Source organism: Muscardinus avellanarius (assembly GCF_963383645.1).
Source record: "Muscardinus avellanarius genome assembly, chromosome: 10".
Classification (NCBI taxonomy): domain Eukaryota; kingdom Metazoa; phylum Chordata; class Mammalia; order Rodentia; family Gliridae; genus Muscardinus; species Muscardinus avellanarius.
In genome coordinates this window covers 65,047,630-65,061,133 of record NC_137796.1, presented here as the reverse complement: position 1 = coordinate 65,061,133, position 13,504 = coordinate 65,047,630, and the positions used below count along the sequence as shown (strand labels likewise).

Below are 13,504 nucleotides of genomic sequence, written 5' to 3'. Positions count from 1 at the left end.
TGTCAGGGATGCAGAGCTCACGAGCACAACAGCTCTTGGACATCAGCAAGCGCCTCCGTGGTCCAGGCTGGTCCCCAGGAGCAGAGCTCCGCACAGCAGGGAGGCGGTCTGGCCCAGGGCACTGCTGGAAGCTCCCTGTGCCCTGATCCCTCATGCCTCCTTGAGGTCTCGATGGCTCTTCCTTCATTCAGGACCCAGGGGACATTTGTGGCTCCCAGGGATCTTGGGGAAATTGCTGCACTCTGAGCTTTAGAGAAGCCCTGCAGCCCTTCTCCTCGAATCCAAAACAGGGCTCACTTTTAGCCCTGGCCAGATCCTACATCCTCAATGGAGGCCTTCAGAGGGCAGCTTACATGCCTGCATCCCTGGACTGTGCTCAAGGGTGCAACATTATCACTAGGAGTCCTGTGATCACTGAAAAATGAATAGAGAGGGAAAAGACCCCAAGGTGGAGCAGAGCATGGAATCCCTGTGTCAGGCAGCACAGCATATTCCTCCAGGGACAGAGCCTCAGCCTCAGCGACACAGCGCGGGTGTGCGTGGATCCGCTGCAACAGCTGACTCTGAGCAGCTGCGGCCAGCCGTCCTTTCAGTTCTCCAGAACCAACCACAGAAAATGGGGAACAGGGACCCTGGGCCAGGAAGAAGAGCCTTTTTTTGGGTGGGGGCGAGTCTGGGGATGGAACCCAGGGGCATTCAACCTCTGAGCTACACCTCCTGCCCTATTTTTTATTTTTTATTTTGAAACAGGGTTTCACTAAGTTGTGGAGGGCCTCACTAAGTAGCTGAGGCTGTCCACAAACTGCGATCCTCCGGTCTTAGCCTCCTGAATACTGAGATTACAAGTGTGCGCCACCAGGCTCGGCTGACAAGAGCCATTTAGACCAGCTACTGTGTGGGTCAGCACTGTGTTACTGTAAGAAAATACCTGAGATGTGGCCGGGCGTGGTAGCATACGCTTGTGATCCCAGCGCTTCAGAGGCTGAGACAGTAGTATCACACAGGTTCAAAGCCAGCCTCAGCTACTTAGTGAGGCTCTCAGCAACTTAGTGAGACCCTGTTTTAAACAAAAGTACAAAACAAAGCCAGGCGTGGTGGCTCACACTTGGCAATCCCAGCATTTGGGAGGCTGAGACCAGAGGATCACGGTCCGTGGACAGCCTCAGCTACTTAGTGAGGCCCTTTGCAACTCAGTGAGACCCTGTTTCAAAATAAAAAGCAAAAAAAAATATTGGGCAGGGGGTGTAGCTCGGAGGTCAAATGCCTCTAGGTTCTAGCCCGGCATGGTAACACACGCTTGTAATCCCCGCGCTTGGGAGGCGGAGACAGGAGGATCGCGCAGGTTTGAAGCCAGCTGCGCTGGCTTAAGAGACCCTGTTTCCAAAAAAAGTATAAAATAGGTCTGTGAGTTTAGCCCAGAGGTAGAAGGGCATCCAGGAACCCCAGTACCACCACACACACACACAAAAAAATTGCCTCTAGGTTCCATCCCCAGACCTGCAAAAATAAAAATGAAAATAAATAGGTCTGGGAGTATAGCCTGGAGGTAGAAAAGCTCCTGGGTTCTACCCCCAGTACCACAAAAAAAGGAAGGAAGGAAGGGAGGGAGGGAGGAAGGAAGGAAGAAAGGAAGTGTTAGGGTCCGAGATGCGCCCCCTTGCCCAAATAACGAAGAACTCACCGAGGATGTAACACACAGGCAGAGTTTTATTGTGCTGCAGCTCTTTGTACTGGCTAGCCAGTGGTCGAAGCTCTTCCACAAGCCCGCCTGTGGTTTGAGGAACTGTCCGGGTGGCTACCAGGGAGTGCCCTGGCCGAGCCAACGTCCAGCCTCACCAACAGAGAGCAAGTGGTCAGAGTCGACCCTGAGCACACTTCAGGCTCTATATTTATAGCCCCTGGAGGGGTGGTTACACACGTCACAGCCCGCCAAAAAGTAGGGTACAACCAATCAAATAAAAAGGTAAACAAGTACAACCAATGATTTCAAAAGAAAGCACACACACACTTGAATCACAGCAAATAGTTTTAAAGGACAGCCTTTCTATGTCACCGCCCGCCGAGGAGTGACTTTCTCTTTCATGCTTGATTACTATGGTAACCTTCAGCTCGGCCCATGAGTACCAGGTGTTTTCTTTAGATAAGGTTGTGGCGGGCTTGGGACTCACTTCCAAGAAAAATAGCTTCACTCTCTAAACTACTTTATACTATTTTAAAATATCTCAAACTTTAAAAAAAAAACAACTCTTAGCATCAAGAATTTTGAAAGACAAGTCTATCCTTAAAATAATTTCTAATAGTAACCTAGGTTTTTTTTTTGTTTTTTTTTTGTTTTTTTTTTGTTTTTTTTGGTGGTGGTACTGGGGTTCCCGGAAGCCCTTCTACCTTCGGGCTACACTCCCAGACCTATTTTTACTTTTTTTTTTTAATTTGGAAACAGGGTCTCCTAAGCCAGCGCGCACGGCTGGCTTCGAACCTGCGCGATCCTCCTGTCTCTGCCTCCCAAGCGCGGAGATTACAAGCGTGCGCCACCACGCCCGGCGTAACCTAGGTTTTTAAATTAAAACAACTTTTAACATTAAGGTAGCTGGGGCATAAGCAAGCAGTTTCACAGAAGCCAGAACTCAGGCAGTTATCATAAGCAGGAACTTACAAGTTGTACTTTATATTGGCGAGTAGGGTTACCGAAGCAGAAACTTGCAGTTTTATTCTAGGTTAATTCTATGTCTTCACATTTTAATTTTATAAGGAGAGGGGAATGTTTCCTCACAGCACTCTTACATGTTTTTGTTACTCTCTTACTTCTACAAGGGTCCTACTTTAATTCTAATATCCTACTTTTTTTTTATTTCTAATAGATTCCATATGCTAATATTGTCAATATCTTAGATTCCTCTTCCTGCATTCCTTCAGAAGGAAGGAAGAAAATCCCTGAGACAAGCAACTAAGAAGGAAGACAGGCTGATGGGGGAGGTTATGTGCCACCACAGGCTCCCGCCAAGATGTGCTGCCCTTCATCTGGGGTGCAGTCCTCCGAGTGCAAGGAAGTGGTCTATCTGAACCATGAGGTACTGTGTGTGTGTGTGTGTGTGTGTGTGTGTGTGTGTGTGTGTGTGTTACTGAGGATCAAACCCTGGGGCATTCCAACCCCCAGCCCTTTCTTTTTTTTTTTTTTTTTTTTTGGTGGTACCTGGGGATGGAACGCTTCTACCTCCGGGCTACACTCCCAGACCTATTTTATACTTTTTATTTGGAAACAGGGTCTCTTAAGCCAGCACGGCTGGCTTCGAACCTGCGTGATCCTCCTGTCTCTGCCTCCCAAGCACGGGGATTACAAGTGTGCGTCACCACACCTGGCTCGAGCCCTATTGTATTTTATTTTTGTTTAAGCAGGGTCTTGCAAAGTTTCTGAGGGCCTCCCTAATTATTGAAAATGGCCTCAAAACTGCAATCCTCTAGTCTCAGCTTCCAAATACTGGGATTAGGAGTTTGTGCCAAGCACAGGCTCATTATATTTATCTGAGTCTGCAATGAACCCGCCAGTAGCACCTTATATTCAAACTGATCAATGAAAGACATTAAATTCCCTTCCAGGACCCTCTGAGAAGATAAGTGTCATGGTTCAAGTCGAGCCTTGCAGGCTGGAGCCTGGGTCCTGCTGTGGTGAAGTGGGCTTCAGCCAAGCAGGAAGAGGCTTGCAACCCTGCGGACCTCACCACTGGGCTGAGAAGTCTCTGTGGGGCCTGGAGCCTCCTGAGCTCCTCTGTGGGGAAAGCAGAGCCAGGCAGGCAGGAGCCATCCCCATCTGTGGCTGCACAGCTCTGGAGCCCAGTGGGCGGCAGCAGCTCTCACCCACAGCTTCCAGGCTCTGTCCTGCGGGCCCTGCGGTCTCCTCCCGTTAAGCAGCAGCACTCAGAGCAGGTGGCATGGCGTCCACCCGCCCTGTCCTCCTCTGCCTCAGTCAGTGTAGAAAGCAGGAGGGGACATAGGCAGGGAGAGGAGGGACTCAGGGCTCAAGCAGCCCAAATGGAAAACACTCAGCCCCTGCACCGGGATGCAAACCCCTCACACTGGCTCTCTTCCAGGGCTGAGTCTGGGACAGAGTCCCCAGGAGCTGCAGCTGAGTCTTCCCCCAGGACCGACATCCTGCCCCAGCCCAGCCCCTGAGGTCTCAAGACAGAAAACAGTGCGAGGGCTCAGAGTGATCTATGGGGAGGGGCCAAGGGCTGAGCTGGGATCTAAGAAGGGACTGTTCTGGAATCCTGCCTGGGATCACCTTACACCCTCCTCAAGCGCACCCACTGGGCTGAGCCAGGCTCTTTGATCGCCTTGGGGAGGCCAGTGACCATGTGGCTTCCGAGGATATTAGGAAACAAGAAATTCTGTCTCAATAAGGAAGGAAGTCCAACGCCATTATGCAAAGAGATGACACTGGAGCCCAGGAACAAGACCAACTTCTCCATCATCCATGACAGAGCGCCGCAGGGTGATATCGCTGTCACTATTACAGCCCCGCTGGCTGGTCAGAGCACAGTGACCCCTGGAGCTAGTGGGGGCAGGTAACAGGACACTCGGGGTCCCAGTCCCACCCTCAGGATGGGGGTCTGTCCTCAGGTGCCCCCACTCACAGCCAGCCCTGGGGATGATGTGGGGGGTGAGCCCATTTAACACCTGCCTCCTCCTGTCCTTGGAGCCTGTGCCCACGCAGCCTTTCAGCGCTGCCCAGCCCTGTGGTGGCCTCAGGGGGAATGTGACCCTCCAGTGTGGCTCAAGGCAGAGACATGACAGGTTCATTCTGATCAAGGGAGAAGAACACAGCTCTCCTGGGCCAAGGACTCTCAGAGAGACAACCCAAATGATGGGTCCAGCCCTGTTCCTGTGAGCCCCAGGACCTCCAGCCACAGGTGTACGTTCAGATGCTATGGTTATTACTGGAATAGCCCCCAGATGTGGTCCTTACCCAGAGACCCCTGGATTCCAGGTCTCAGGGAAGGACACCAGATCTTTACACTAACATTGTTCAGAGCCCCAGACAGGCTGCCATGAGCTGAGCTCCCAGAGCATCCCAGGCGGGAGGTGGCTGAGGGAGCTCAGGGTCTCAGGTGAGGGGCCCTGACCCACCCTCTCTGAATCCAAATAGTCACTCAGGGCCCTATTTCTAACTCAATCTGTTGCCTGCTTGAATTTTTTTTTTTCTTTTTGTCCTTTAGTGCTAGAAATTGAACCTAGGGCCATTCTACCACCAAGATACATCCCCAGGTGCATTGATTTTTTTTTTTTTTTGAAACAGGGTCTCGGGAAGTTGTTGGTCTTATTAAGTTACTGAGGCTGACCTTGAACCTTGATCCTCCCAAGTACTGGGATTACAGGCAGGCAGCATCATGCCCAGCTGCAGGGACCTTCAGTGGGCACATACACTGTCCAACACCATGAGCCTCTCACATCCCACAGCCATGTTTTTGTTTGTTTGTTTGTTTGTTTGTTTGTTTGCTGTACTGGGGGTGGAACCCAGGGACATTCTACCTTCGAGTTACATCTGCAGCTCTATCTTATTCTTTATTTTGAAACAGGGTCTCACTGAGTTGCAAAGGGCCTCATTAAGTAGCTGAGGTTGGCCACGAACCGCGATCCTTCTGTCTCAGCCTCCCAAATCCTGGGATTACAAGTGTGAGTCACCAGGCCCGGCTTCTGGATCCATGTTTACTGGGGTTGGGAAATTAACCATGGCTCAGTCTCTTGTGTCTCAGGCACCACTGACCCACGATTCTGGGAACTGAGGTGCAGGATAACAGCCTCCAAATGAGGAAGCTGAGGCTGAGACTAGATACAGATGCTGAAGACATGTGGGCAGGAAAGGAAAAGCTGGCATTAAATAGAAGCCAGCAGCTGGGCGTGGTGGTGCATGGCCAGCCTCAGCAACTTGTAAGGCCCTCTGCAGCTTAGTGAGTCCCTGTTATAGCTCGGAGGTAAAATGCCTCTAGGTTCAATCCCCAGTCTGGAAAAAAAAAAGAAGGAGAAGAAGGAGAAGGAGAAGAAGGAGAAGAAGAAGAAGACGGCAGCCCCACTGCAATCAGGACAGCCCTGCCCAAGAAACAGTGCCAGTGAGGAGGCCAGAAGGGCTCAGAAGTCTGTTCCCAGGGAGGGGGTGGGATCCTTACTGAGAAGAGGAAGCCCACACAGGGGACTGTTCAGCAGAGGAAACCCAGAGACAGAGCCAGGACAAGAGCCAGTTTCCATCCTGCCTCCCTGCACCTGTCTCTGTGCTCACCCGGGACGGAGCTCCAGGTGAGCTGCGCGTCAGTGCTCAGCGTCTCTGCTGCTCTGCGTCCACCTGCAGCAGGGCCTGCATCTTCCCCGCAGCATCTCCAGGGCGGGGCTGATGACTGGCCATGGTGGGACCCCACAGTGCTGTGCAGATGGACAGGGTGGAGGAAGAGAGGGACCCATGGGGAGGCTCTGAGAGGAAGGACTGGCCTGTATCTCCTCACCTGGAAGGAGCCGCTCAGGAAGCACCAGGTGCATTTGCCACTAAGTCCTGGTCAACATTCAGGACAGACAGGCAGATAGAAAGTGAGGTGTGAGGAACCACATTCCATCTGAAGGGTCTGCAAAGAGGTTGAGCCCATCTCAGCCACTGGCCTGGGGAAACCAGAGATTGCTGGGGAGTACTTCCTCTTTCTGTGAGGCTGCTGATGTGATAACCACATGACTAAGAGAACCCAGCCTCTAAGTGGCCACAACCCATTTGTCTGTCCTTCCTGGCCAGCACAGTGGCCTACACCCTCTGCACACCAGACCACTGGGAGGGCACGCCATGACCACCACCCTCATGACCCTGCTCTGCCTCGGTGAGACCTGGGGAGGGGAGTGGAGGGGACACCCTGTTCTGGGGGGCTCAACTCCACAGCCAGGCTCTGGTTCAGCAGGACACCCCAAGATCTGTGGCTCTGGGGAAGACAGGAGCTGACCAGGGCTCTGGGCAAACCTCTCAGAGGGAACTCTCTTCCAGGGCTGAGTGTGAGCTCTAGGACCCCAGTGCAGTCAGGTGAGTATATCCCAATTCCCAGGTCCCTGCCCCTCACTCGGGTAAGGGGCTACTATGGGCAGTGGGGTGATGGGCTGATGCTGGGGAGGCCTGGAGGGTCCTGAGCTGAGAGCTGGGGTCTGAGGGGGAAGGTGCTGGGACCCAGCCTCTGATCTCCTTGCAGGGACCCTCCCTAAGCCCAGGCTCTGGGCTGAGCCAAGTTCTGTGATCGCATATGGGAAGCAAGTGACCATCTGGTGTGAGGGGACCCTGGGGGCCCTGGAGTACCTCCTGTATAGAGAAGGAAAGACTGAGCCCTGGGACAGACAGACCCCACTGGGTGCCGGGAACAAGGCCAAGTTCTTCATCTCATACATAACAGAGCACTATGCAGGGCGATATCACTGTTACTATCACAGCCCTGCTGGCAAGTCAGAGCCCAGTGACCCCCTGGAGCTGGTGGTGACAGGTGAGAGGACACGTGGGGACCCCAGACCCAGGCTCTACCCTCAGGGAGGGGTCTTCTCTCTAGGGTGTCCCCTCTCACAGCCAGCCCTGGGGGTAACGAGGGAGGTGAGGGCCCATTTAACTCACTGCCTCCTCCTCTCCTAGGAACCTATGACAAACCCAGGCTCTCAGCCCTGCCCAGCCCTGTGGTGGCCTCAGGAGGGAATGTGACCCTGCAGTGTGACTCATTGCATGGATTTGACAGGTTCATTCTGACTGAAGGAGAAGAACACAAGCTCTTCCAGACCCTGGATTCAAAACCACAACTCAATAGATATGTCCAGGCCCTGTTCCCTGTGGGCCCTGTGACCCCCAGCCACAGACAGACATTCAGATGCTACGGCTACCATGGGGACAAACCCCAGGTTTGGTCACACCCCAGTGACCCGCTGGAGCTCCAGGTCTCAGGTAAGGAGGGCAAGTCTTTTCTTCCCACAATTCTGCACCAAGCAGGGTGTGGGCAGCTTGTCCCCAGGACAGCCCCAGGTGAGAGGAAGGATGGGAGCCTGGGGTCTGAGCCAGATCCAGGTGTGAGAAGCAGGCAGCATGAGAGGGGCAGGGGTGGAGGAAGCAGCCCTGAGCCCTGGCTCCTCTGCCCTCCAGGGGTGTCCAGGGAGCCGCCGGGAGGCTCAGCTAGAGTGGGATTCTCCCTGTGAGGGTCAGGGTCAGCAGAGTCCTCTATGATGTGTGCACCCCAACCCATCACTGGCATGAAGAACAGGCCAGGTGGGCAGCAGAGAGGTCACTGGGAGACCACAGGGCAGAGGCAGGAGAGTGAGCAGAGACAGGGCTCCCAGGGCAGCCCAGCCTCTCACTCTCCTCTGGTCCTCATTTTCACGATCCTCTTGGGTCTCAGCCCCCAACTTCAGAGTCTATTTCCAAACTTGATGAGGTTCAAGGTCTCTGTCCAGAGAATCCAGTGACCTCAGGCTGCCTGGACACACACTCATCCATCATGTTGGCCATTGGCCCCGGCACCAGCCTAACCCCTCAGCAGGCTCTGATCACTGTCTCTGGGGTTATTATTTCAAAGGTTCCAGGTGTGATGTATCAGATCTCTGCCTCCCCTGAGTACTGGCCACTGCCATTGCCACTGCCTCCACCATTTCAAATCCTTCCCAGGCTCTTTTTCCACTCTAAATGCTGTCCAGTGTTCCTAAGCATGCGTGACGGTAGCATTCGACATTTGGTGTAATTTCTCCAAAAAAATAAGGTTGGTAGGATCCGGTTTCTGCTTCTCCTGAATACAAGTCTCCACTGCCATCGCGGAGACCGCTTTCAACACCGCCTTTCTCCTTGGTCTCTGCTAAACTCTCTCCTTACAGGTGATGTCCAAGATTCTTAACAATATAGAGAAACAGCAGTCCTCCTTCAAGGGGAATTTTTCCATAAGTTCCAGTGCATTTAGATAAGTTTTGTCTGCATCTTCAGTGTCCTGGCATCCGCAACGGCTTTCTTAACTCCTCTCCCATATTTTTCTTTTTCTTTTTCTTTTCCTTTTTTTTTTTTTAATAAGAGAAGACAGTATATGTGGTTTGAGGAGGTAGTGGGATCAGGCACTCAGTAGCACTATGACCCAGTCGGTTTCCCCATGGGTCCAGAGTGCTCCGCACTACTCTGCCTGGGGCCCAGGGGTCCTGCGACCCGAGCCCCGGCTGGCATGCCCCGCGTGACTCCTGCCCAGGACCCAGGGTACTGGGCCCGGTTTCTCCAGGGGTCTGGCATGCTATGCGCATTCTGTCCCAGGGCCCAGAGTCTCGCAACCCGTGCCCTGGCTGGCATGCCTCGTGCGACCCCGCCCGGGACCCAGGGTACTGGGCCCGGTTTCTCCAGGGGTCTGGCATGTTACGTGCAGTTCGGCCCGGGACCCAGAGTCCCGCGACCCGGGCTCCGGCTTGTGTGCCCCGCGCGACCCCCCGCCCGGGACCCAGCGTCTTACTGTGCCCGGCTTCTCCAAGGGTCTGGCGTGCTATGCACGTTCCAGCCCGGGGCCCAGAGTCCCGCGACCCGGGCCCTGAGTGGCATGCCCCATGTGACCCCCGCCCGGGACCCAGGTTACTGGGCCTGGTTTCTCCAGGGGTCTGGCGTGCTATGCACGTTCCAGCCCGGAGCCCAGAGTCCCGCGACCCAGGGCCCGGTTGGTGTGCCCCGCGTGACCCCTAATCGGGACCCTGGTTTCTCCAGGGGTCTGGCGTGCTACATGCGTTCCAGCCCCGAGCCCAGAGTCCCGCGACCCAGGCCCCCGCTGGCATGCCCCTCGTGACCCCCTCCTGGGACCCAGGGTACTGGGCCCGGTTTCTCCAGGGGTCTGGAGTGCTACACGTGTTCCGGCCCGGGACCCAGAGTCCCACGACCAGGCCCCGGTTGCGTGCCCTGCGCGACCCCTGCCCGGGACCCAGCGTCTTACTGTGTCCGGTTTCTCCAGGGGTCTGGAGTGCTACGTGCATTCCGGCCCGGGCCCAGAGTCCCCTAGATTTTTATTTTAAGAATATATTATATAAAGAACATATCAAGCCAGGCGTGGTGGCGCACACTTGTAATCCCAGCATTTGGGAGGCTGAGACTGGAGGATCATGGTTCATGGACAGCCTTAGCTACTTAGTGAGGCCCTCCACAAGTCAGTGAGACCCTGTTTAAAAATAAAGAATAAAAAATAGGGCAGGGGGTATAGCTTGGAAGTCGAATGCCCTTGTGTTCCATCCCCAGGCCCGCACGAAAAAAAAAAAAAACATATCAAGCAGGACTTTGACATGGTTGTAATTTCAGTAATTTGGGAGGCTGAGACAGGAGGATTGCAGGACTGTGGACAGCATCAGCTACTTAGGGAGGCCCTCTGCAACTTAGTGAGACCCTGTTTCAAATTAAAGAATAAAAAATAGGGCTGGAGGTGTGGCTCAGAGGTCGAATGCTCCTGGGTTCCATCCCCAGTACCAATAAAGAAAAACTAAAACAAAAACAAAATAAGAATATCAAGCCAGGCATGGTGGCCCGTGCTTATAATCCTAGGTCTTTGGAGGCTGAGACAGGAGAACCACAGTTTTGAGTCAAGCCTCATTATAAGATTGTGGCTGGGCATCAAAACATATGCTGACTTAGAGAGAAGCATCCCAGGCCCTGGGTACCACTCACCTGGCTGCCTCTGTGCTCAGTGTTCACCTGGATTAAGGAGGGCTGTGCACCTGCGGCAGGAAACCAGCGCCCTGCTAATTCCCAGTACACTTCAATGTGTTCTTTTCTGACTTTTGGGTTACACTTGTGTATAGTTTCTCTCCAGAAAACATTTAAAAATGGGAACTAAGTGTGAGATATTGGGATTTAGGGTTTAAATGTAAATAATTCTACTCCTATATTCCAGGGACTAGATTACACATATACAGGAATTATACAGAATAATATTTTTTTCTTGGTATCAAGATTTTTATCCAAGGTATTTAACATTGAGGTTTATTGATAATATTTAGAAATATTTTCAATTTTGTTTGTAAAATAGAGTGCATTCATATTAACTCTTTTAATAATTTGCTAGTAAGATTTCTAATTCCTGTGTTTTGATTGTTTGTTTGTTTGTTTTGCAGGTCTGGGGATGGAACTGAGGGGCATTTGACCTCCGCGCCACATACCCTGCCCTATTTTATTCTTTATTTTGTTTATTTTATTTTATTTGGTGGTGGTACTGGGGTTCCTGGAAGCCCTTCTACCTCCGGGCTACACTCCCAGACCTCTTTTTTGTGTTTTTATTTTATTTGGGTCTCTTAAGCCAGTGTGGCTGGCTTCGAACCTGTACGATCCTCCTGTCTCCGCCTCCCAAGCGGGGATTACAAGCGTGTGACACCACGCCCGGCTTTTATTCTTTATTTTGAAACAGGGTCTCACTGAGTTGCAGAGGGCCTCACTAAGTACCTGAGGCTGTCCGCGAACCGCGATCCTCCGGTTTCAGCCTCTCGAATGCTGGGATTACAAGCGTGCGCCACCATGCCCGGCTGATTCCTGTGTTTTGAAATAATAAGTATAGGAGAGCAGCTGGTTTGAGTGAATGAATTTTATTTTATACTAACTTAGGATTCTCTTCCTTCCAATTGCTTTTCAATTTCTTGTGACTTACTGATAAAATTTATATCTAGCCAGGCATGGTGACACATGCTTGTAATCCCCGGGCTTGGGAGGCTGAGACAGGAGGATCGCACAGGTTCAAAAACAGCCTCAGCTACTTAGTGAGGCTCTCAGCAACTTAGTGAGACCCTGTTTTCAAATAAAGTATAAAATAGGTCTGGGAGTATAGCCTGGAGGTAGAAAAGCCCCTGGGTTCCACCCCCAGTACCCCCCCACCCCAATTTACATCTAACCAAATAAGAAGAAATTCTCTTCTTAATTCCCAAATTGCACACCAAATCTCTTGCTTCAAGTATATGCATATATGCAGTTGTGGATTTATCTCTTATAATATGAACACGTAGATATGCATCTCTTATTATATACATTATATATTTACATATGTTTATTTCAACTCTAATTCAAACATTCATATTAATTGGTATGGTTTTACATTTTTATTGTTTATTCTACATAAGTTTACACTTCTAAGAAGTAGAACTGCTGTTTTATACATCACTGACTTTACCACCATTCAGAATATATCCATATTTATTTGTGTATGTCTATGTGTGTAATATTGCATTGCAGCTGTTTCTGACTATATGAACTGGGTGGGGCAGTGCAGACATTCACCCCTTGTGTTCCTGACCCCCAGGAGCCCTGAGGTTTAACCCCTCAGCTCTGGACCTGAGTCCTCAGCTGCTCAATCAGGGGGATCTCATCTCCAGGAATTAGCTTGCCTGGTCCTCTGTCCAAGACTGAGCAGGGAGCACACAGCACAAACGAGTTTCTGGACTCAGAGACCATTGTTCTCTCTGATCCTGAGCTCTTGGGTCTCAGCTAAATGTGGCTCCAACGTGACTCAGACACAAGTTCTGAGCTCACAGAGCATAGAGAGGCTGCGGATCCACCAAGGAGACAGAGGGAGCTGCCCCAGCAGGGACAGGCTCTTGCAGGATCTGCATGAAGCCATGTCATGAGAACAGGACAGGAGGACCTGGAGCCAGGGCAAAGGCTCGGGTCTCTTCAACGCTTCACCCCTCCTACTCCTGGTCTGTGGTTCTTTGGAGCATCTGAGACAAGCAGCCCATCACAAGCAGCTCAGACCCTGGACAGGGGACCAGGGAGACTCCTTAGTGATGGGCTGGACACAGTGAAGTCCTGTGCAGGGAGCAGGTGCCCTGGGTGGACATGCAGGGATCCTGGGGGATTTGGGTCTGCCCTGACCTCTGACCTCTGTGTCCACAATTTGCAGCCTCACAGCCCCAGGATTACACCGTGGAGAATCTCATCCGGCTGGGCATGGCTGGCTTGGTCCTGGTGGTCCTTGGGATTCTGCTCTTTCAGGCTCTGCACAGTCAGAGAAGGACCTGCGATGGGGCCAGGATGTGAAAAGGAGAGAGAACAGGACATCAATCAGAGACTTGATGAATCTAATTATTCAGGATGCCCTGGAAGAAAACCCAGGCATGCACGGGGAACTGTGTTCTGAGCATGTCCAGGGCACAAAGCTCTGTGCAGGAACCAGCTGGGTTTGGAGCTGAGCCACCCCTGTCGCACTTGCTGCTATCCCCTGGTCCTGTGCGGCTATCCCTCAGCCCTGCTTGGACCCCTGCTGACGGCCCCTCCTCTCCCCTCACCTCCAGGACCTGAGTCCATCCAGGGGCCGGGCTGGGTCCTGGCTCTGTGCAGCTCATGCTCAGCTCCACCACCTTCGTGGAGCACTGCCTCGTTTTAGTGAGCACCTTCCACAGCATGCATTAATGAGATGCTGTCCTTGCAGCCGAGAGGGTGGAGCTTGTCTCTAGGAACAGAGCAAAGGAGCTAAGATCAGGTTCCAGCCTGACAGGTGCCAAATGCAGAGTGATGGCCAACCCTCTC

General features: G+C 52.3%; 1 protein-coding gene across 1 annotated transcript; it reads left to right on the top strand.

Moving 5' to 3' along the window:
- Window positions 1-6,814: 6,814 nt before the first annotated feature.
- LOC308268611 (leukocyte immunoglobulin-like receptor subfamily A member 5) lies at window positions 6,815-13,015 on the top strand (the record flags this gene model as incomplete). Its single annotated transcript, XM_080703721.1, has 4 exons — window positions 6,815-6,848; window positions 7,209-7,493; window positions 7,637-7,939; window positions 12,879-13,015. The coding sequence occupies 4 exons, from the start codon at window positions 6,815-6,817 to the stop codon at window positions 13,013-13,015; spliced, it is 759 nt and encodes a 252-aa protein (XP_080559847.1).
- Window positions 13,016-13,504: the final 489 nt, after the last annotated feature.